Source organism: Delphinus delphis, chromosome 16 (assembly GCF_949987515.2).
Source record: "Delphinus delphis chromosome 16, mDelDel1.2, whole genome shotgun sequence".
Classification (NCBI taxonomy): Eukaryota; Metazoa; Chordata; class Mammalia; order Artiodactyla; family Delphinidae; genus Delphinus; species Delphinus delphis.
Genome location: NC_082698.1, coordinates 38,696,551 through 38,722,049, shown reverse-complemented (window position 1 = coordinate 38,722,049; position 25,499 = coordinate 38,696,551). Strand labels below are relative to the sequence as shown.

At 38.2% G+C, this 25,499-nt stretch overlaps 1 protein-coding gene across 4 annotated transcripts in view; it reads right to left on the bottom strand.

Annotated features, from left to right (window-relative positions):
- Positions 1-25,499, bottom strand: part of LOC132439838 (putative neutral ceramidase C) — a 125,091-nt gene that overhangs the window by 13,872 nt on the left and 85,720 nt on the right. For 2 of the 4 annotated variants that reach the window (XM_060034559.1, XM_060034558.1), the window contains 8 exons: positions 25,174-25,278; positions 24,955-25,036; positions 13,672-13,787; positions 12,519-12,613; positions 10,822-10,861; positions 9,932-10,027; positions 7,151-7,246; positions 4,861-5,007 (listed from right to left, as the gene is read on the bottom strand). In XM_060034559.1, coding sequence (XP_059890542.1) covers positions 4,861-5,007; positions 7,151-7,246; positions 9,932-10,027; positions 10,822-10,861; positions 12,519-12,613; positions 13,672-13,787; positions 24,955-25,036; positions 25,174-25,278 — 777 coding nt within the window. Of the gene's footprint in view, positions 1-4,860; positions 5,008-7,150; positions 7,342-7,409; positions 7,501-9,931; positions 10,028-10,821; positions 10,862-12,518; positions 12,614-13,671; positions 13,788-24,954; positions 25,037-25,173; positions 25,279-25,499 lie in introns of those variants that run through there. The other 2 variants (XM_060034560.1, XM_060034561.1) reach the window with 2 other exon arrangements.

Here is a 25,499-nt window from a genome sequence, read left to right as displayed (position 1 = left end):
TTTAGTTTGCTTCCATTCCATATCTTGGCTATTGTAAATAGTGCTGCTGTGAACACTGGGGTGCCTATATCATTTTAGAGTTTTCTCTGGATATATGTCCAGGAGTGGGATTGCTGGATCATATGTAACTCTAAAAATAACCATTTTAGCACTTCAATTATCAACCAAAAGCTGAGAAATGTTTGTTCATTAAAACTACTAAACTTAGTGGTAAGCACAGTGCAAGTTTTTGGTGTTCTTACCAGGGTTGCTCTCATCCTCTGTAGTACTATATTTCAACTAGAGCAGGGAAGGCCATAAAATCAACAGCTTTTCTGCTGCTGCCAGAAGGAACTTACTTAATTTGGAACATAGCCATTTAAAGTGGTGATCTCAGTGGAAGGCAAACATTGAGGGATAGTGGCTAGACTGGTAATTGGTGATTTAATAGTTTGTGGGGAAGATAACTGTCATGGTTTTAATAAGCTCTTATCCTATCCTGGACTAATCAGAGTCTATGATCATACACAGAGAAGAGAGCAGGCCCAAACCACCCATATATCCCTGGCTAATGTCTGGATGTATGTGCAGAGGAGATATAAGAGATCCCAGTGGAAATTAAAATTTGGGGAAAACTGAAAATGGTCTGAAGTTTGAATGCATACCCTAGCCCACACAGTTCCATCAGCAGAGACTGAAATTCTTACTCCTTGAGCCACCTAAATACAAACTCTGAACAATATCCAGCTGAACATTAAGTTCTGTGATCACAGAAGCAACACTTGAGAGTGAGACTTAAAATCAAGTATAAAAACCTGAGCAAAGATATAGCAGCCATACACTGTAAGAGAGACAGACTTTACTAATTAGTCCAGTCAAGTTTTAAATGAGCAAACAAAGAAACGAAAATAACAACTCTGGGGTGGGGAAGTGAAGCTAGAATCCAGAGTTGCTACAATATATCAACAAACATCCAGTATTCAAACAACAACAACAATGAAATGAGATGTACATACAAGAAAGTATCACCCATACTAAGGGGAAAAAAGGAACAATCAAAACTGCTTCTCTGTGTCCTCAGATGTTAGATTTAGCAAAGACTTCAAAGGAGCTGTTATTAAAATGTTCTAAGAACTAATATAAATCAGGTTTAAAGAACTAAAGGATAATGATTTAACAAACAAAGACACAGTGAAGAGAATTTTCTGGAGTTGAAAATCACAACAACTGAAATGAAAAATTCACTAGAGGGATTTCACAGCAAATGTGAGATGACAGAAGAAAGAATAAGTGAACTAGAATTTATCAACATAAATTATCTTATATGAAGAATAGAGAGGGAAAGAAAGATTGAAGTAAAATTAACAGAGCCTCAGAAACATGTGGGACAACACCGAGTATATTGACATTCACAAAACAGAAGTTCCAAAACTAGAAGAAAGAGAGAAAGGAACAAAAAACTTTTTGAAGGAATAATGGCTGAAAACTTCCCAGATTTGATGAATGTTACCTTATAGATCCAAGGAACTCAACAAATTCCAAGTAGGATAATCACAAAGTGATTCACATTTAGATATATTGTAGCAAACTACTGGTAGACATAGACAAAAAGAAAATTTTGAAAGCAGCAAAAGTGATTCATTTCTTACAGAGAAATTACAATAAAATTAACAATTGACTTTTCATTAGAGAGTGAAGTACAGAAAGTACAGGATAACATATTCAATGTAATAAAAGAAAAAAAATTTTCAATCAAGAATGCAGCAAAACCATTCTTCAAAGATAAGATAAATCCATTCCAGATAAACAAAGGCTGAGAGAATTTGTTGTTAATGTAACTGTCTTACAAGAAATACTACAGGAAGTCCTTCCAGCTGAAAGAAAATGATGCTAGATGATAATACAAATTCTTAAAAAGAAATAAAGAGTACCAGAACTGGTAAATATGTAGGTAAATAAAATTTTTCTATAAATATACTTTTTTTTTAGCAGTACACGAGCCTCTCACTGTTGTGGCCTCTCCCATTGCGGAGCACAGGCTCCGGATGCACAGGCTCAGCGGCCATGGCTCACAGGCACAGTCGCTCCGCAGCATGTTGGATCTTCCTGGGCCAGGGCACGAACCCGTGTCCCCTGCATCGGCAGGCGGACTCTCAACCACTGCGCCACCAGGGAAGCCCTAATATACTTTTTCATAGATTTTTTTAATGTCTTTAAAAGACATAAGCTTTTATAAAACAATAATTATAACACTGTATTATTACATTTACATGTAGATATAATATGTGACAATATCACCAAAAATGGGAAAGGGAAAAAAGACATTTGGGAAGAATCTTTTTGTATTTTTTAGAATTAAGTTAGTATTATATTAAAATCGGTTGTGGTTAGTTAAGATGCGTATTATAGCTCTGTGACGTGAGATATAAATATACATATATATATATTTGGTCTCTGCTCCCATTTCCTGGCACACAGCGCGTAAAACCCTTGGAATCTCCGCTAACGTGTCTTTTGTATGCTATTAAGATGACTGGTGGCTGCAGACTTATGCATAACCTCAGAATGGGGGCAAACAAACACTGTGATTGGAGGGTTAGAACTTTCAACTCCAACCCCCTGATCTCCAGGGAAGGGAAAAGAGCTGGAGGTTGAGTTAACTGTCGATGGCCAATGATTTAGTCAATCATGGCTACATAATGAAGCCTCCACACAAATCCCTAAAGTTTTCGGTTTGGAGAGCTTCCAGGCTGGTGAATATGTGGAGACTCTGGGAAGGTGGCATGGCTGAAGAAGCTCTGCATTCTTTCCCCCATACCTTGCCCTATGCATCTCTCCACTGGTTGTTCCTAAGTTGTAACCTTTTATAATAAACTGGTAATCTGGTAAGTAAGCTATTTTCCTAAATTCTGTGAGCTATTCTAGCAAGTCATTAAACCTGAGGAGGAGGACATGGGAATCTCCAATTTATAGCCAGGCTGTTAGAAGCACAGGTGACAACTTGGATTTGCCACTGGTGTCTGAAATATGTGTGTATGGGGAGCGGGAGGTGAGGGAGAGGGTGCAGTCTAGTGGGACTGAGCCCTTAACCTGTGGGATCTGTGCCAACCCCAAGTAAATACCATCAGAATTGAATTGAATTGTAGGACATCAAATTGGTGTCCACAGAGAACTGGAGAGTTACTTGGTGGGTGGAAACCTCCACACATCTGCTATCAGAAGTATTGAGAGTGGAGTGTAAAGAGAAGAAACAGAGTTCTTTTTCAAGTCCCTAAAATAACTACCAGGAAAACAGCTAAAAATGTACATAGTAAAAAACCAACAGAGGAATTAAAAAAGGACACTAAAACATAAAAATAACCTAAGCATCCACCTTAAGAAATGCAAAAGAAGAGGGTGTACGAAGAGCAAAATAAAATCAAAGCAGGCGGAAGGAAAGAAATGAAACACTAGAGCAAAAATCAGTGAAATGGAAAAACAGATAAAACCAATGGAGCTAAAAGATGGCTCTTTGAAGACATAAGTCAGCAAAATCAGGCAGAAGGAGGGGACATCATTATTGACCTTACAGAAATTAAAAGAATTATAAAGGAATATTATGAACAAGTTTATCCCAACACATTAGACAATTATATGAAATGGGAAAATTCCTAAATACAAAGTAAACTCTTAGAAAGACACATAATTGACTCAAGAACAGAAAATCTGAATAGGCCTAAAACGAGTAAAGGAACTGAATTAGTGATTTAAAATTTTGCCATAAAAAGAAGCCCAAATTCAAATGACCTTGCTGGTAAACCTCATCCAATATTTACGGAAGAAATAACATCAATCTTTTGCATACATTTTCAGAAAATACAAGAGGAAACACTTTCTAATCCTTTACTGAGACCAGTGTCACCCCGATACCAAGGGCAGACAAAGACGACACATGAAGAGAAGACTACAAATGCCCCTCATGGACATGAGTACAAAACTCTTTAGAAAAATGTTAGCAAACCAAATTTAACAACATGTAAAAAGTATTATATACCATTACTAAAGGGTATTTATTTAATATCTTAAATCAACCAATACAATACACCCTATTAATAGAATAAAAAACAAAAACCACAGGATCACCTCAGTAGACACAGAAAAGGATTTGAAAAACTTCCAACACCTTTTCTTCATAAAAACTCTCAACAAACTAGACACAGAAGGGAATTTTTTTAACCTGATAAAGGGCATCTACAAAAATTCTAAAGAAAACATTATACTTAATGACTGAATACTTTTCCTCCTAAGATTCGAAACAAGATAAGGATGTCCAGTCTTACAACTTCTTTTCAATATTGCATTGGAGACTCTAGCCAGTGCAATAAGGAAACAATTAAAAGGCATCCACAAAAGAAATTCATAAAGGAATAAGTAAACCTGTTCTTATTCACAGATGACATACTATACATAGACATTTCTAAGGAATCCACACCAAAAATATCTATTGGAACTAATAAATGATTTAGCAAAGTTGCAAGACACAAGCTCTATATCAGATAGTAGTGGTAGAAATCCTGTTTCATTTCTATGTGCTTTTCCTATCCTTGACATATCATAGACAACTTTTCTATGCTACAATGAATGGTTCCAGGACAATCCCTTTAAAAAGAAAAGGAATAATTTGAATTTTAGAAATTCAATTTTCCACAATTACCAACTGAAAAATAAATACTTCCCCATTTTCATGTTTTCAGAGCCTCTGCAGAGATAAGAACAATTTTCTAAATTATTGCTAACAGCTGGTCCGAGGCATGATTCGAGGCAGGTGGTGACATTAAACATCTTTCCCCCCATCCCCACACAGTCTTCTGAAGGATCCCAAGACCTCTTTGCGAGTCTTACCACTCTGTATTTAGGGTTGGCTGGCTGCAGGACATCCCCAAAAGTTGTGCCTACAGGCGCTCTATCCACAGCATTAGGGATTAATGGGGCCATCAGGCCTTTGAAAAATGGAGGCTCTGGACCGCTGCTCAGATTGGCTACTGTATCCTAGAACAGAGAGCATTTGCTTAAGAAGCATACAATGTAGAGTCAAGACCCTTCCCCCCAGATCCCCAAAAATGCCTTCATTAAAGCAAACACATACACACTCACTTTCCCACTCCCTCTCCCTCTTCCCAAGAGCTAACAACTGCAACAAAATGCGAGGGGAACTCTGCTGAAATAGGAGCCTAGATGTCCATAATTTTAACTTTTGTGACTAGAAGAAAGTGTCAGTCACAGGTAACACTTTCACTCCCCTAGGCAGTATAATCTAGAGTGTAAGCTAGGAATCATGCTCCACGAGTTTAGATTCTGGGACAGCCATTCTTTAACTGTATGACTCTGGAGAGAAACACATGATAAGCCTCTGTAACATGACACTGTAATTATTCTTCTAAGGTTTAAAAAGTGTTGAGTCTCTCTTATCCAAAGTCACTACCAAGTTTTTTCCTAAATCCTTCTCTGTGCTCATTAAAGACTATAATAAATATATTTTTAATTTAAAAGTTAAGATCAGCCTGTATCATGACTGGTTTAATCTATACTTTCCACAAAATTTGCCACCTTTAATAGTGTCACCAAAATTCTAATCTCAAATTTTAAATAGTCCTCATATGGATTTGATGTACTTTAATCCTTGCTTTATATGTTTAATCTTGACAGCAGCCACATAACCGACTCGTTATCATTCTCATTTTGCAAATGGGAAGATAAGCTTACAGATACTCAGCGGTTTTTTTTTTTTCAAGATCACATAGATATTCTTAGACACGTAACTGTAAAATTCTGAAACAAATTTCCACAAAATGAATCACACTTTTCTTCCTAAATATCACTATAGAATTTGATGACTCTACTTCCATGGGAAGAGCTATAAACCTGTAATTGCATGAAAGTTAAACAGTGGTTATCTCTAGAGATGGGTTAGAGGTTTATACTTTTCTGTATAATCTGAATATTCTACAAATAGTTAGCTTTTATGATGAAAACTAAAAATAGTTCTGTTTTTTAAAAAATTATCAGACCTAAAATTGAAAAGAATATTATGATAAAACAATAACCTGATAATTAAAATATATCTGAAGTAAATACCTTGTACTGAAACTTCAAATACACAGTCAATAACTAATTAGATGGAGACATATGAAATTGCCCATATTTCACTATTTTGACCTACAGAAACAGCAGTTTTGTTTCAATTTAATATATCCAAGCTCTTTCTGTGAAAGGGCTTTATTGTCTTTGCTATGCCATCATTGCCTCACAGCCTTTATTGGGGCTTATGTGGTATTGTACAAGGGTCCATTTATCACATTAAAGTCCTTATCCTGCTTATTGACTAATCTTTTGACACCAGGGTGAAGCTTCATACATAAACTATATGCCAGAGGGAAGATTTACACAAGTGGAGTTCCTTTAAGTAAACTTATTTAGGTGTACAGATTTTAGGTAGATACAATGTGTGTGTACATTCCAAGACACTGTTGTACTTTATCAAACCTAAGGCTCTATTGATAATAACTATTATTATTTTTGAACCACCAAGAAAGTGAAAACATGCTACTAACTATAATTGTAAGATTCCTTTGATTGGAAGATATTGAGTTGGCCAAAAAGTTTCTTCAGTTTTAGGTAAAAGTAAAAGACATTTTTCATTTTCACCAAGAACTTTATAAAACAACGTATTCATTAACCGAATGAACTTTTTGGCCAACCCAATACATCCCAATTTCAGAGATGTTATAATATGGAAAATGGGCATCTCAGAACTGATAAACCACTCAATTCAGGAAGCAACTGGAGAGAAACTGACCAAGATTAGAGAGCACTGGTTCAACTCACAGTTATAGTAAGCTTGATCACTTCTCATCTCTGAACCTATTTGCTCATCTGAAAAATGGGGAAAAATACCTCCATACTTCACAAGGTGATTGGGAGGATAATAGGTATGAAAAATGGTCACTACCAAAAGATGTTAACTGACTCTGAATTTATTTTACCAGTTTCACTTCTTAGAGATACCTCAGAGCTACAATATTTTTAAATATAAAGATTTTCAAAGAAACTGAACACTCAAAGCTAAGGTCTTTTTTGCTTCCCTCTGCATCTCCCCACCCCTGAGACACACAAACATACAATTTTTGATTACCGTAGCAATGGCCTTAGCAAGGACTCTGAAAAGCTGGATGTAAGCAGACAGAGTATGTGGTCCATAAATTGTGGATGCTGCCTCATACCGCTGAGCCTGCAGGAGAGGCAGAACAGAGTCTTATACCATTCTGCGTATTTCGATCCATTTACAGAGGTGTTGCATTTTAGTGAGGGGTGATGACTGCACATCTTGCATAATCCAAACTGACATAATTCAAGACTACTTATGACAAAGGAGAGTGGGCATTTCCATTTACCAGCAAAAGTAAATGGCTCCCATCAACTACTTGTTCAAGGCAGTGAAGAATTCTCCTGGCTTATGCCATTTGGACCAACCGTCCAGTTAACCTGAAAGAGAGTAATAGCTCCTGAGTTTATGTCTATCTTAAGTACTTGTAATATAAATGTTTTCCCCCAAAGAGTACAGCAGGAGAAAAAAATGAGGAAAAATAAGAGTCTTAGTAACTCCTGGATAAACTGGGGGGTGATGGAACTATCTGGAGAAGGACATTTAACCCATCATAGAACTATAAAATGGAACCAAATACAACTCCTTTTACCTGAGCGCCAAGGCTTTGGTTGTTCCACAGAAACCTCCAATTCATCAAATCTAACCTGGAACTCATCACTCCAAATATATCAGCTTTCCCTGCAACATTCTTCATCTCAGTGAAGGCCATCGTTCCAGTCTCCCATGCCAGGATCATCTTGCAGTCAGCTTAGACCCCACTCTCTCCTTCATCCTATATCCTATAAGTCTCCAAGTCATCATTACTTAACATCTCTTGAATTTTTTCATTTTCCTCTTTCTTTACTGCTTTACCTTGGTCAAACCCTTAGCTCTCACCCAGATCATAACTACAGCTTCTTAATCAGTTCTCTGCCTCTACACTTGTCCTTCCAATTCATTTCCTACACTGCCAGCCCAGTGAGCTTTCTAAATTACAGATTTCAACAGAGCATTCTTTCCTCTAAATTCTACTGCAGTTCCCCAAAATCTTACTTATTGAATCAAAGCTCTGAGGCACAGCATAAAAGACTCTCCATCGATCTAACCCTTGCCTCCCACTCTAGCCCCTGTCTCACTGCCATCATCATGCTAATTCCATGGTACTCAACTAATTATGGCCCCTTAAATATACTAAGTCTGCCCCTCTGGACCTTCGTGTATGTAGCTCCCTCAATATGGAACACCCTCCCTAACTTTTATTTGCTTAATTAGTCCTTACTCATTCTCAATAACTTGGACAAATTCTACATCTTCGTGAAAATCTGCCAGTCCCCAACTTCAAATACCCAGTCTAAACTGGTGCTCTTTCTCCTCGTTTTCACAACACCTTGTGCATCCCTTTCACAGAAGTGTAATCATCTGCTTTCTTCTATGTCTTTTACTGGCCCATAAATTCTAGTGGTCTTGAGGGCAAGGCATTGTTATGCCCAGATAGTGGCTAGTACAGTATCTCTCACAAAACATATCTGTTGACTGAATAAGTTAATTAGTTAATTAATACTAATCTTTTCATGTCCCTAACCAGGAGACTAGCTAGTAGGGGTTCCTAACTTTACTTGCACCTTGGACTACTTTGGCAGTCTGTTGAGGCCTATGGACCCCTTTCAGAGCAACATTTCTAAACACATAAAATAAAATACATGGATTGACAAAGGAAACCCATTCAACTGAAATCAAACAATAATAAACCAATTTTGCAACAGAGTGATGTTTGTGCTTCTGTATGATGCTACTGAATAACAAGATCTAGTAGCAGATCTAATAACTACTGTGATTTTAAAATAGCAATGAGAGTAAAAGGTATTTCCAGATGTGCAGTAACTATTTGTGATATGAAAAATATTCATGGTTCCTATTGGTGACAAAAGTCAGAGGTACAGCTGATATTCTGTCATTTGTTGCCTACATTCATAATTGAAAGAGATGCTAAAAGACAGTTACAGATAAATGAAAAAGTGGATACGTGAAAACTTATTCACATCTAAGTTTACCCCAGTTAAGAACCTTTATTCAACAGGATTTCCTAGAAGGCAGGGACCCTTCAGTAAAGTCAACAGAGGGCAGCAGGGCAGACTCTACTGCTGGAATTACTGAGTATTTGTCAAGGGGTAGCCTGTGTGCCACAGTATGGATTGCCAAGTTATACCTGCAGATGTATTAGAAACCATTAATTGTGGAACTCTACACCATTTTCACATTTTTAACTACTGTTGTTTAAAAGTACTTGGGCTACTTTCTGTACTATTTGTAAACAAAAACGCATTACCAGGCAGCAGCCTCCCTAATTTTTTTGAGGCTCTGTTTCTTAATCTGTATCATGGATATAATAATACCCTACTTCAGTCGCGGCTAATTGTGAGGACTATGTAAGATCACATTTGCAAGGTGCTTAGCCAGTGCACTCAATAAACAGAAGCTATCAATGGGAGTTTTTCCCAGGTTCTACAGAAGTTTAAGGCACCAGAAGTATTAAGGATAGAGTTAGGAATGTTGTATGCCATAACCCAGGCTTATTATCAGTGCCCCTGACAGAGTAATTTATTTCAGAGAAAGTGGAAGTCAGTGAGACTAGAATTTTGACCTGAACTTGGAAATGGTCAAACTAGAACTCCCAAATACAACCCCTGGCTTATCATTCTCTTACCAGCCCTAAAACAAAATCACCTCTCAAAAACACGATTGAGGAAGTCCACAAAGAAATTCTGCATTTGACACAATAGTCTTGACCAGGGTATAATTCATTTAAAGGATGAGAACTTTTAATTTTACCTGGTATTCTTCATAGGTGGTAATGTAGTGTGTATATACATTGCATAGACCCGAAATAACAACAGTCATATTCAGCATCCCATAAGTTGCAAATTCCTAGGGGGAAAGGGAGAGTGCAATAAAATTACTCTTCATCTTATAGTGTATTATCATCCTACTTATACTTAACATACAATTATAAATATGAATCATTAGTGTAAGATAAATATCTTAACAATATTTTTCCTAATGATCTAAACTGCCTAGGAGTACAGGAGTATCTAAGGATCCCTTAGGAAAACTGAAAGCCATAACTCTGCACTATAGTTGGGCAAGTCAATGGATCTCCAAACATCTTAACGATTGCATTTGCAGATGCAGAATCTTATTACCAAAATACAGATATTTTATCAATTTCCAAAAAAGTATAATGGGAACATATTAGCTAACCACAGGAGTTATTTCCAGCTCCAAATAATAAAACATTTGTTGATTATGTCATCTTAGAACCATTTACAATACTTTCTGAATGTAAAGAAAATCACAAATATAAATAAAATACAGCATTTTTAACATGTGTTAGATTTTTATTTACACAGGACTATAAGATACTAATGTACTTGGGGTCATTTACTACTGAATCCATAAAACCATTATCAATTTTTAAATTATTCGTACATAAATACAAATGAAATATTTTACTCTTACTATAGTTCTCTTATATTTTTTAAGTTTGTTCTTATGCCATTAATATTTCATTTTCACCTCCAGCCGTTATTTTCAAGATGTGTAAAACTCTCGTCATCTTCGCAAAGAATAATTTAAAAGGTGCCAGATCACAGGGACAGGGAATTCTTTTCTCTTTTCCAAATAAAAATGCATATGGATATTTTATTTCATTTTTAATTTACCTCTTGAACTGCCTCCCGAAGTCTTCGTCCAGACATGGTCCTGAGTCAAGAAAACAGAATTATCAGAGTGTTTTCCTATTCAGAATGTACACAAGGTACACAGAAAGACTTGTAGTGAAAGCCAAAATGTGAGCCTGGCTAACAATAGTAAAGTGTATAGAAACAATGCAAGTTAAAGCTGAGCTTTTTTCCTCACTGCCGTATCTTCAAAACAAATCCTAAAGTGAAAACAGACAACTTGAAGGAGGAAAACAGAATCAATGAATATCACTGGCAAAAGATCCCAATCACTTTCCATTCACTGAGTCGACAATAGGTTGCATTCTATTTAATAACAGCTGAGGCAAGTAGAGAGTGTACTGTTCCTGCCTACAAAGAACTTACTATTTCATTCATTCATTTAATCCTTCAGTAAAATATTGGACACCTACCACATACCAGACCCACTTCAAACTGCTAAGGATTCAACAGTATGGAGCTGACATTCTAGGGAGGGAAGATGGTCAACAAGCAAATAAAAAAGTGAGATGACTGTAAGTGCTATGGAGAGTATAAGGTAGGATAAGGATGAAAGAGGATGGTGGTGGTCATTGTGGGGATGGTGGTGTTCGTGCTGATGCTGTAGTGATGTGGTGGTGGTAGGAGTGGTGGTGGGGTAAAGACAATGTTATATCATGTAAGCAAGACTGGCATCTCTGTTAGAGTTTTGAGCAGAGAATTGAAGGAATAAAAGACTTGGCCATGGGGATAAATGGAGGGTAAGTGTTTCAGGCGGAAGGAACTGTAAATTCGAAAGCCCTAAAATAGAAGCGTGCTTGGTAGTCTGGGAACGGCACTGAAGCCAAGGTGGCTGCAGCAGGGGTGATCAAGGGGGAGTGGTATGAAATCAGATCAGAGAGCTTGCTGAAGAGAGGATCACATAGGGCCCTGTCGGATATTACAAGCGTTTGAGAATTTCTCTGGAGAGTTAGAAGCCATTGAAAGGTTTTGAGTAGTGACATGATTTGACTTATGCTTTACAGGGATTACTCTGGCTATAATGTTGAGGAAAGACTATAGAGGAGTGAGGGAGAAGCAAGAAGGTGAGACAGGAGGTTATTGCAGTAAAATCCAGGGGAGAGATAATGGTGGCTTAGACCCAGGTTGGGGCTGGGGGGTGGGGAGGGGAAGAATGATGGAAACTGTTGAATAGAACATACAGAATTTGCTGAAGGATTGAAAGCAGGGAAAACTGAAAAAGAGAGAATTCAGGGATGACTCTAAGATTTAGGGCCTGAGCAATGAAAAGATAAAAAATTGCTACTTACTAAGATAGGAAATATGGCATAAGGAGCGGATTTAAAATATGCTTCCATGCTTCTAATACCTAAATCGATTGTTTCACGACCCTATGTTTTAATATTATTTAAAGTCTTTCTACTGACATAATAAATCACTGCATAATTTTATTGGAATGATAACTTTTCAAATTTTTCTGTTTACTTCAAGTTACCCACTAGTAACAGGCAGAGAGAGATTCATTCTTCAGAGGCCCCACCAAAAGAGGGTGGGAATATTTGTCACCGTCGCCAAACATAGCACAGTAGGATACAAAGGAGTCAGTACAGAATTATCTGCCCATGATAAGAAGTGATCCCAACAGAAACACATCCACAACAGTTACATGTGTAACTACGAAAAGAAAAACAGGAACTTACGTAAACTCCCCAGGGATGGCAGTGATGGCCAAGAACCCAAGAGTAATAATCTGAACATCAACTATATCTGGGTGCCAGGGATGAGGTTTTGACAGCTAAGAACCAAAAGCATGAAAACTGTGTTAAGAATATTATTCTTTCTATCGTCAAGAGACTGACGCTGCTCATAGAAGTTCCTTTATTAAAGGATTTTAAATGTTTCCAGCTGTTTTGGGGTGTCTTATCCTAATATCATATTTCTTTTCTAATTCATGTAGTATTAAATATTCTATCTATTCAATAATAATAAGATGTAAATCTTATATACCAGTGTCCCATTAACCTGGACTTATTTTCTCATCAATGAAGTTTCTAATGGATTTATCATTGTGGAATCACAATGTGTAATAGATAACCAAGTGTTCTCCTATATTACCATGGTGACTATCTTTATACAAGATGAATAAGAAATTACCATCATTTGGAATAGCTTAAGTTAATGATTTCTTTTTACTTTAAATCTTCAGTTACCAAGTCTTGCCTTACTTTTTAGGTTTTCTCCAAGAGAATCTATCCTTTACCATATTCAGATTAGTAGAATCTTTCCCTCTATTCCTTTGTTTCCTCTCTTTCTTCTTCCTGGAGAATTTTAATTAAATATTAGAAAAAAACTCTATTTAAAAATTTAAAAACTCTATAAAAAAATTTTTCTCTATTTAAAAATTTCAAAAATCCATGATAGTATGAACACTGTATGAATATGAAAATCCATGTTCCAAAGAGCATTTAAAGAATATTGCTTTACTTAATAATGTTGCCTGAGTTGTGAGAAAATAACCTGAGATATTTTTCTCTGCAAAGAATTCTGTGTTCACTCCTATCCTGGAGTCAACATAAACAAATCCTGAATAAGAAAAATGTTACTCTTATTCTTCCTTTTCCACTGTTCTAATTGCTTCATTTATTTACTATAGATGTAAAACTCTAAGTCAGTGTCTTTAATAATCATAACCCTTATAGCATCCATATTTTTTAATATTAAAAATTTGGTATGGGAACATCTGAATAACACACAGATCTACTATTTAACACAGAGCTACTATTCATATCTGATAATTCATAAATGTAAAATTAACGATATACTAATTTCACCATGATAATCAAAATGTATTACCTCTCCAGTATGAAGAAGGATTGGCTTTGGTTTTTGGCATTCTTTGATTTCTTCAGATGGCTTGCCCAGGGCCTGATCCCGAATACTGTCCCACGATGGATCCCCTACTGTTGTCCCTATTAGGAATGTTATGATTAATATGATTCCAACCCTCTGAAAAATATCATCATTTTGACAAATGTTGTACAACAATGCTTTTAGGACTTTGAGAGATTTTATCGAGGTTGTTGTTCAATGATTCCAAACAGTTGCATAATAGAAGAGGCAAGATTTCCTGTACATCCTAAAGTAGGAGCCGTTGTTTAATTAGACCTCAGTGTGGTTGACAGAATAAAAGAATATATATGTTCTACAACCTTAATTTTTTTTTATTGCTCTTTCTCAACCATTTTGCAAATAAAAAATATGATATAATTAAATGTAGGTCTATGAACTGAATCACCTTTTTCTTATTTTGAAAACTATAAAAAAAAAACACCTCCAACGTGAAGTACCAGTTGTTTGACTTGTGGTCTCTAAAGACCCACTCTTGAATCTCCACTTAATTATGCACACACACACACACACACACACACACACACACACACGAGCAATAAAAACAACCATCAAGCGTAACACCCATAATCTGGGGAAAAGCTTTGTTAACTACAAAACCTAAGAACATAGAACCTATAATCCATTAGGAAAATATAACAACTATGAACATATATGAACCTAATAACAGAGTACAAAAATACATGAAACAAAACTGACAGAAATGAAGGGAGAAACAATCAACAATAATAGTTGGAACTTCAATAACTCACTTTCAATAACAGATAGAACAACGAGTGAGAAGACCAATAGGGAAGTATAAAATTTGAACAGCACTAGAAGCCAACTAGACCTAACAGATACTAACAAAGGGCTCCATCCAACAACAGCATAATATGTATTCTTCTCAAGTGCATATGGAACATTATCTAAAATAGACCATATGCTGGCCATAAAACAAACTTCAATAAATGTTTTAAAGTATAAATAATACAAAGTATGTTTTCAACCACAATGTAATGAAATTAGAAATAACAGAAGAAAATTTGATAAACTCACAAATATGTGGAAATTGAGCAACATGATTATGAATAGCTAATGGTCAAAAAAGAAATCAAAAGAAAATATAAAAACAGTTTCGGATGAATGCAAATGAAGACACAGTATATCAAAACTTATAGAATGCAGTGAAAGCAGTTCCCGTAGGGAAATTGATAGCTTTAAATGCCCTTATAAAGAAAGGAGATGACCTCAGCAGATACCAAAGTAGAAGATATCAGCTTTCATCTCCCCACAGAATACAATAATTAGCTATCCACAAAAGAAAATAGCTCTGGGAGGGCTCAAGAGTCCAACTAAAAACCTACAGCAACACAGTGGAGCAAAACAAAATAACCACATGAAAAGGGTCACTGGGAAGGTTGGCTTATCCGAGACATCTCAAGATGGCTAGGAACGAAGAAGGGCAGAAGATATCAGTACCAGCCACATAACAGATGCCATCATTTGCTGCAGTGGCCTCTGCTCTGCGGAAGACCCTGGAAACCCTTGCCACTGAGAACCTGAACAGCCTCTGCAACAGACTCTCTACAGCTTTCATGAAAGAGGACCCTGTTTGTCAGTGCAAACCCCAGAAGACTGCTCCACAGAGACACCAGCAGCTTGTATGACTGAGGTAACCAATGATGGATTACCATGGATCACTGAAGAGAGACGTGATGCTGTACCTCCCTCATGAGAAGCTTCTGTTCCACTGCCCTGGAGTCAGGGCTGTCAGTCCCCCACCCCCAAACCCATACATGACCCTGACCCCAGAGCCATGGGTGTTCCATGTACGCCCATGTTTCAGACCCCAACTTTGTGACCACGCTATGTTTTCCTGAGCTCCAAACCCCAGACCTGCAGCTGCCCTGCAAGTACCTGTAACTCAGGCACTGGAGCCACTGCAAGTGGACCTGAACCCCAGAACCACTTTCCTCTGCAAATGCACGTGTTCTAGTCCCCAGCTCCATGGCTGCTCCACATGTGCCCATACCTCAGGCACAGAGCTGTTGGTGAGCCAGTGTCCTGGACCCTGGAGGCATGGTTGCTCCACAAGCACCCAAGCTCCAGATCTCAGGTATGTCACTGTTCCATGAATGCGACATATCAGACATCAGTGCCACCACCACTGTGAATGTACCTGAAGCCAAACATAGCACCCAAAGTGATGCCCTTGGCCATGACATCCTCCAAGGGAGAAAAGGATGTCAGGATGTCCCCAGCAGACTTCACCACTGAAGATCACAACAGCGCTCACAGCAGTTGCAGATACCCTTAGTACTGGCCTTTGAGGACACATGCAATCTTCACCAATGATGACCTCAGCTGACAGAGCTGCATGGAGACTATGCCACTTGGGCTGCCCTGGAGCTGGAACAACCACAGTCACCCAATCAATGTCTCTGCAGCCACCCAAAGGTGAAGGCCTTTCCCCACCAAAACCATTCTGTAAAGTCTGGAAGAGGTGACTGATCCATCAAATGCACAGACAAATGCAATTCTATGAGACAACAGAAATCAAGGAAACATGACATCACAAAAGGGATACAATAATTTTCCAATAACTGACCCGAAGAATTGGAGATCTAGAAACTGTCAAAGAAGAACTCAAAATAATTGTGTCAAAGAAGTTCAGCAAGCTACAAGAGAACAAATATATACAACTTAACAAAATCAAGAAAATAATTATGAACAAAATGAGAGTTCAACAGAAAGGCAGAACCATAAAAAAGAGCCAAACAAATTCTGGAGCTGAAGAAGGCAATGAAGGAAATGAACAATGCAGTAGAGAGCATCAACAGCAGATTTGATCAAGCAGAAGAAATAATCTGTGAACTCAAAACAAGTCATTAGGAATTATTCAATTAAAGTGAAAAAAATGAAAAAGAATGAAGAACGCCTACATGAATTATGAGACACAAAATGCCAAAGGGAGTTCTTCAAGCTGAAATGCAAGGATACTAATAGCCCATAAAAGATATGAAAGAACAGGTATACCTCATTTTCTTGCACTTTGCTGATATTGTGTTTTTCTGTTTGTTTGTTTGGGGTTTTGTTTACAAATTGAGGGTTTGTGGTAACCCTGCATTGAGCAAGTTGATCAGTGCCATTTTTCCAACAGCAATTGCTAACTTCATGACATTGCATCACATGTTAGTAATCCTCACTAGATTTCAAACTTTTTCATTATTGTTATATTTCTTACAGTGATCTCTGATCAGTGATCTTTGATGTTACTACTGTAATAGTTTGGCAGCACTACCAACCACATCCATCTAAGACAGAAAACTTAATTGATAAATGTACGCGTTCTGACTGCTCCACTGACTGGCTGTCCCTCCATCTCTCTTCCTCTCCTTAGGCCTCCCTATTCCCTGAGACACAACAATATTGAAATTAGGCCAACTAATAACCCTACAATGGCCTCTGTGTATTCAAGTGGAAGGAAGAGTCGCACATCTCTCATTTTAAATCAAAAGCTAGAAATGATTAAGCTTAGTGAGGAAGACATGTTGAAAGCCGTGATATGACAAAAGCTAGATCTCTTGCACCAATAGTCAGCCAAATTGTGAATGCAAAGGAAAGTTCTTGAAGGAAATTAAAAGTGCTATTCCAGCGAACACACAAATAAGAAAGTGAAACAGTCTTATTACTGATATGGAGAATGTTTTAATTGTCTGGATAGAGAAGCAAACCAGCCACAACATTCCCTTATGCCAAAGCCTAATTCAGGGCAAGGCCCTAAATTTCTTCAATTCTATGAAGGCTGAGAGAGGTGAGGAAGCTGCAAAGGAAAACTCTGAAGGTAGCGGAGGTTGGTTTATGAGCTTTAGGGAAAGAAGCCATCTCCATAACATAAAGGTTCAAGGTGAAACAGCAAGTGCTAATGTAAAAGCTGAGGAAAGTTAGCCAGAAGAATAAGCCAAGATAATGAATGAAGGTGGTTACACTAAAAACAGATTTTCAACGTAGGCAAGACAATCTTCTTTTGGAATAAGATGCCATCTTGGACTTTCTTAGCTAGAGAGGAGAAGTCAATGTCAGGCTGACTCTCTTGTTAGGGATAAACATAGCTGGTCACTTTAAGCTGAAACCAATGCTCATTTACCATTCTGAAAATCCTAGGGCTCTTAAGAATTGTGCTAAATCTACTCTGCCTGTGCTCAATAAATGGAACAACAAAGCCTATATGACAGCATGTCTGTTGACAAGATGGTTTACTAAATATTTAAACACCACTGTTGAGATCTACTGCTCAGGAAAAGATTCCTTTCAAAATATTAGTGCTTGGGCTTCCCTGGTGGTGCAGTGGTTGAGAGTCCGCCTGCCGATGCAGGGGACACGGGTTCGTGCCCCCGTCTGGGAAGATCCCACATGCCGCGGAGCGGCTGGGCCCGTGAGCCATGGCCGCTGAGCCTGCGCGTCCAGAGCCTGTCCTCCACAACGGGAGAGGCCACAACAGTGAGAGGCCCGCATACCGCAAAAAACAAAACAAAACAAACAAACAAAACATTACTGCTCACTGACAATGCACAAGTCACCCAAGAGCTCTGAAGAAGATGTACAAGATTAATGTTGTTTTCATGCTTGCTAACACAATACCCATTCTGAAGCCTGTGGATCAAGGAGTACTTTTGACTTTCAAGTCTTATTATTTAAGAAATACACTTCAGAAGGCTATAGCTGCCATGAACAGTGATTCCTCTGATGGATCTTGGAAAAGTCAATGGAAAACTTCCTGGAAAGGATTCACCATTCTAGATGCCATTAAGAACATTCATGGTTCATGCAAAGTGGGCAAAATATCAACATTAACAAGGGCTTGGAAAAAGTTATTTCAGCTCTCATGGATGACTTTGAGGGGTTCAAGACTTCAGTTGAGGAAGTAACTGAAGAGGTGGTGATAACAGCAAGAGAACTAGAATTAAAAGCAAAGCCTAAAGATGTGACTTAACTGCTGCAATCTCATGATGATAACTTCCACAAATGAGGAGTTGCTGCTTATGAATGAGCAAAGAAAGTGATTTCTTAAGGTGGAATCTTCTGGTGAAGATGCTCTGAAGACCACTGAAATGACAACAAAGGATTTAGAATGTCATGCAAACTTAGTTGATAAAGGCTGTGGCAGGGTTTGACAGAACTGACTCCAATTTTGAAAGAAGTTCCACTGTGGGTAAAGTACTATAAAATGCATTGCACGCTACAGAGAAATCACTTGTGAAAGAGTCAATCAATGCAGAAAACTTCATCATTGTCTTATTTCAAGAAATTGCCACAGTCACCACAACCTTCATCGACCACCACCCTGATCAGTCAGCAGCCATCAACATCAAGGCAAGACCCTCCACCAGCAAAAAGATTATGATTATGACTCCTTGAAAACTCTGCTGATGGTTACCATTTTTAGCAATAAAAGTATTTTTTATTAAGGAATGTACATTTTTAAGACATAATGTTATCACACACTTAATAGACTAACAGTATAATGCGAACATAACTTTTATAAGCACTGGGAAATAAATAACAATATAATAATAGTAGGGAACATCAATGGCCCACTTTCAAAAGTGGTTAGATCATCCACACAGAAAATCAACAAGGGAACATTGGACTTGAATCATATCTTAGACCAACTGGACCTAAAAGACACATATGGAACATTCTACTCAACAACAGTAGAAAACACATTCTTCTCAACTATGCATGAAACATTCTCCAGTATTGATCATGTAGGGTCACAAAAGAAGCCTCAGCAAATTTAGAAGATTGAAATCATACCAACTATCTTTTCTGACCACAAAGACATGAAACTAGAAATCAGTAACAGGACAACTGGAAAATTCACAGATATGTGAAGATTAAAACACATACTCCTGAACAACTAATGGGTCAAAGAAATCAAAATGAAATCAAAAATACCTCAAAACAAACAAAACATAAATGGAAATACAATATACCAAAAACTTACTGTACAGAGCAAAATAAGTTCTGGGAGTGCAGTTTATTGTGATATACCCCTACATTAAGAACTAAGAAAGATCTCAAAAAAACAACCTAACTTTACACCTCAAGGAACTAGAAAAAGAACAAACTAAGCACAAAGTTAACAGACGAAAAGAAATAACAAAGATCAGAGTAGAAATAAATAAAATAGAGACCAGAAAAACAATAGGAAAAAACCCACAAAATGAAGAGCTGGTTTTTGAAAACACAAAACTGACAAACCTTTAGTTAGATTAACTAAGAAAAAAAAGAGAGAAGCCTCAAATTTTTCAAAAAATTAGAAATGAAAGGTAAGACATTACAAATGACACCTCAGAAATACAAAAAGATGACTATAAGCAATTATACACCACCAAATTGGATAACCTAGAAGAAATGGGTAAATTCCTAGAAATTCCTAGACTAAATCATGAATAAATAGAAAACTTTAAGCAGACTAATAATGAGTAAGAAGATTGAATCAGTAATCAGAAACCTCCTAACAAAAAAAGACTAGGATCAGATGGTTTTACTGGTGAATTCAACCAAACATTTACGGAAGAATTAATGCCAGTTCTTCTCAAACTCTTCTCAAAAATTAAGGAGGAGGGAATACTCCCAAATTTGCTTTATGATGCGAACATTACCCTGATACCAAAGCCATATAAGGGCACTATGAGAAAAAAAAAAAAAAAGGCCAATATCTCTGATGAATATAGAAGCCAAAATCCCAAGCAAAATACTAGCAAACTGAATTCAATAGCACATTAAAATGATCATGCACCATGATCAATGGGATTTATTCCTGGGATGCAAGAATGGTTCAAAAAATGTGAATAAATGAATGTGATATACCACTTTAATAGCACAGGAGAGTTCTCCCTTTACTCCGTGCCCTAAATAAATAGGAAAACATCCACGTTCAAGGATTAGAAGACTTAAAATTGTTAAGATTACAGTGCTCCTCGATTTAATCTACAGATTCAATACAATTGCAATCAGAATCTCAGCTGACTTCTTTGTAGAAGTTGACAAACTGATTCTAAAATTTAAATAGAATTGCAAAGGACTCAGAATAGCAAAAACAATCTTGAAAAAGGAGAACAAAGTAGGAGGACTCATATATCCTGATTTCAAAACTTACTACACAGCAATAGTAATGAAGAAAGGGTGATACGAACCATGGAATACTACTTAGCTATAAAAAAGGAATGATTTTTCTTTTTTTAAAGGGTGATACTAGCACAAAAAATAAACACAGATCAACGGAATAGAATTGGGAATCCAGAAATAAGACCATGAATCTATGGTCAACTGATTTTCAATGAGTGTGCCAAGCCCATTCAATGGGTTAAAAAAAATAGCCTTTCAACAAATGGTGCTGTAATAACTGGATAGCCACAAGGAAAAGAATGAAGGTGGATTGTTACCTCACACCATATATAAAAGCTAACTCAAAATAGCTCAAAGATCTAAATATAAGAGCTAAAACCATAAAACTTCTAGAAGAAAACGGGTAGGTTTTCATGACATCAAATTTAGCAAAGGATACTTAAGTATGACACCAAAAGCATGAGACACAAAAGCAAAAATAGACCATTTTGATTTCATCAAGATTAAAACTTTTTGTGCTTAAAAGGACACAATGAAGAATGTGGAAACACAACCCACAGTAGGGAGATCAGCCAAAACGGTGGAGTAGAAAGACCATGAGCTCACCTCCTCTCATGGCCACACCAAAATAACAACTATTTACAGACCACTTATTGATGGAAAAGACCAGAACCTACCATAAAAGATCTTCTATAACTAAAGATATAAAGAAGAACCACAGTGATATAGGTAGTCAAGACCATACCCTCTGGGTAGGTGACCCAGCAACAGGAAAATAATTACAATTTCAGAGCATCTCCCCAAGGAGCAAAGGTATTGAGCCCCACATCAGTGTCCCCAGCCCAGCATTTCTCTTCCAGGAAGATGAGCCACTAGAACTTTTGGCTTTGAAGGCCAGTGGGGCTTACTTGCAGGAGACCCAGAGAGCTGTGGGAAATGGAGATTCTACTAATAAAGCGTGCACACAAAAATCTCACATGCTCCGAGACCCAGCTCAGAAACAATAATTTGAAAGGAGCCTGGGTTAGACCTACCTGCTAATCTTGGAGAGTCTCCCAGAGAGACAGTGGTCAATTGGAGCTCACAGACACTGGTGGCAGCCATTTTTAGGAGCTCATTCTACCACATACTATTTTGGATCCTCCCTCTAGCTTATTAGCTCCAGGACCCAGCTGTGCCCCTGCCCACCAACTCACAGGCACCCGTACTAGGACATTTCAAGCCAAGTAACTAACTGGGTGGGGACACAGTCCCATCCACCAGTAGACAAGCTGCCTTAAGACACCTCCTGAACCCACAGCCACCCCTGGACACAACCCTGCCCACCAGAGGATGCAGGATCAGGCCGCACACACCAGTGAGGCGGACACCAGCCTCAGGACAATGGTACCCCTGCTGCCTGCAGACTCAGTCCACCCATCAGCAGACCAGCACCAGCTCTGGGACTAGGTGGGCTCTGACCCTGCCCACCAGCAAGCCAACACAAGCTTCAGGACATCCTGGATCCTGCAGCCAGCCATGTCAAGAACCAGCCTCACCCACCAGCAGTCTGACACCAGCTCTGGGACCCTGGGCCCTGTAGCCAGACCCCAGGACTCAGCTCTTCCTGCCAGTGGGCTGGCACTAGCCCCAGGACCTAGCTTCACCCACCAGTGGGAAGACACCAGCCCAGGATCTCCTTGACTCCAGCTCTGCCCACCAGTGAGCTAGCAGTAGCCCAGGGGCCACCTGTGGGTCTGCAGCCAGCTGCCTCATGACCCAGTCCCACCAAGCAGTGGCCAGCAGACTCTGCACAAGGCAGGGCCTGGCAACCAACCAGACCCGGGGCGGGTGGTAGAGCCAAGCCTACGAGACCACCCCCAGTAGTCAGCACACCACAGCAGAAGGACCCAAGCAGCCCAGTTAGCGGGCATCCCTAGAGCATATATGGGACCCATAAGGAACCCTTTCAACTCAGTAATGAGAAGACAAGTAGCCCAATTTAAAAATAAGAAAAATATATGAGTAGACATTTCTCCAAGGAAGAAACTCAATGGCCAATAAACGTGAAAAGGTTTTCAATATCACTAATCTTAAGGGAAATGCAAATCAAAACCATAATGAGATACCACTCCACACCCAGGGGGTAGATAGAATCCAAAAGGAAGATAAAAATAAGTATTGGTGAGGATGTAGAAAAATCAGAACCTTCAGAACTACTGATGAGAATGTAAAATTGTGCAACAATTTGGAAATAGTCTGGTAGTTCCTCAAATTATTAAACATAGAGTGACCATATGATCCAGCAATTCTACTTCTAAGCATATACCAAAGAGGAGAGATGAAATCATATGCTCACACAAAAGCCTGGACACGAATATTTATAGCAGCATTATTCCTAATAGTCCAAAAGTGGAACAACCCAAATGTCCATCAACTGAGGAATGCATAAACAAAATCTGGTAAAACCATACAGTGGAACATTATTCAGTCGTAATATAACATAAATGAACTTATCTACAAAACAAAAACAGACTCACGGACATAGAGAACAAAATTTGTGGTTGCCAAGGGGGAGGGAGGGTGGGGGAGGGAGGAACTGGGAATTTGGGATTAGCAGATGCAAACTATTATACAAAGAATGGATAAACAACAAGGTCCTACTGTATAGCACAGGGAACTATATTCAATATCCTGTAATAAATCACAATGGAAAAGAATATGAAAAAGAATGTACGATATGTATAAATGAATCACTTTGCTGTACAGCAGAAATTAACACAACGTTGAAATCAACTATACTTCAATAAAACAATTTTTAAAAAAGAAAAAAAAAGTAATGAAATACTAATTCATGTTACAACTTGGATGAACCTTGAAAACATGATGCTAAGTGAAAGAAGCCAATGCAAAAAGTCACATTTTTTTTTTACAATTCCATTTATATGAAATGTCCAGAACAGGAAAATACAGAGATAGAGAGATTAGTGGTTGCTTACGTCTGGGAGAGACGGAGACTGTGTTCTACTAGCTAAAGAGTACAGGGTTTCTTTCTGAGGTGATGAAAATGCTCTAAAATTGACTGTGGTGATGGTTGCACATATCTGCGAATATACCAAAAAACCACTGAATTATACACTTTAAATGGGTGAATTTTATGTTTTGTGAATTATATCTCAATAAACCTGTTAAAAATTATTTATTTTAGAACAGTAGACCAAACTAGATGAAATATTACCAGGAAAGATGATGCCAACTATATCACATTACAACTGTATTTATTAATTTAACTAATGGTTCCAAAATATATATATATACAAAAGACAAGAATGAAATAAGCCAAAATATTGCCTGTAGGTGATACTCTTCAATTTTTTTTTAACTTTCTCTACTTGCCAGTGCATGTTATCACAGTGATAATCAGGATAAAAGTATAAAACCTATAATAATCAGTTATAAATTCATGGAAATACACACAGGAAGAAGACCCAGGACCATATGCTTTAGGTTCCTAAAAGCTTCTGTTCTGAGGAATCTGGGCTCCAGATTTCCCAGGAATCTGGGAAAGAGACACTAACAACCAGATGGAAGGGCCAACTCATACTGTCGAAGTTACAATGACACTCCCGCTCTGCACCACTCCAACTCCACCCCAGGCTCCAGCCCAATTTAAAACTATTTTTTTTTTTTTTTTTTTTTTGCGGTACGCGGGCCTCTCACTGCTGTGGCCTCTCCCGTTGCGGAGCACAGGCTCCAGACGTGCAGGCCCAAAGGCCATGGCTCACGGGCCCAGCCGCTCCGTGGCATGTGGGATCCTCCCAGACCAGGGCAGGAACCCGTGTCCCCTGCATCGGCAGGCGGACTCTCAATCACTGCGCCACCAGGGAAGCCCTAAAACTACTCTTTCATAGATTGAAATGCAAAGAGAATCTCTGATTCTACTTGAATCAGTGGAAAGCTAAATTATGAAAGATACCTACCCCTGAGAAATCATGTACAAACCTGGAAAGCCTGCATACCCCCAAATTTAAAAAATAAAAATAGTAGAAGTACTGGTTACATTAAACCTTGTTAGGGAACAGAACCCTGAAGTTCAGAACCTGGAACCATAAATCACATCAGACTGCACCTCACCCTGCGTAAAGTTGAGGGTTCCAAATCCATCAATCGTGCCAGCGGCAAAACTGTAGCCCAAGGCTGGTTTACATGTTTTTGCCTAAAGGAAAAAATTGAAAAAAAACAAAACAAAAATGAAACATAAACAGAAAAAGAAACAGAAGTTGAACTTCAATAATGAGATCAGCCCAGAACTTTACCCTTGTGGCATAATCAGTGTGACTCAGTGACACTTACTGTGTGTGTAGAATTGAGCCAGACGGTGACGTCCGTCATATTCACCCACTGATGAGCTGAAGCCAGTGGCCCAGTTACCTCCTGAGAGGCGGAGGCATACAGTTCCTAGAAAACACACACAGCCTTACCATTAAAAGCAAAAGAGCTAAAATGAATACCAACAACCGTACCTAAGAAGTGCCAATTTGGAAAAGAGTCTTTCAATCAAGTTTTGTTTTGCTGTCTTATTAGACAGAGCATGTGCATCTCTCCACCAAACCCCCTGTAGCTTCCCAGAAACTTGAAGGCCCTGAGACCACTGATCTGTGTCTATTTCCCACAAATAT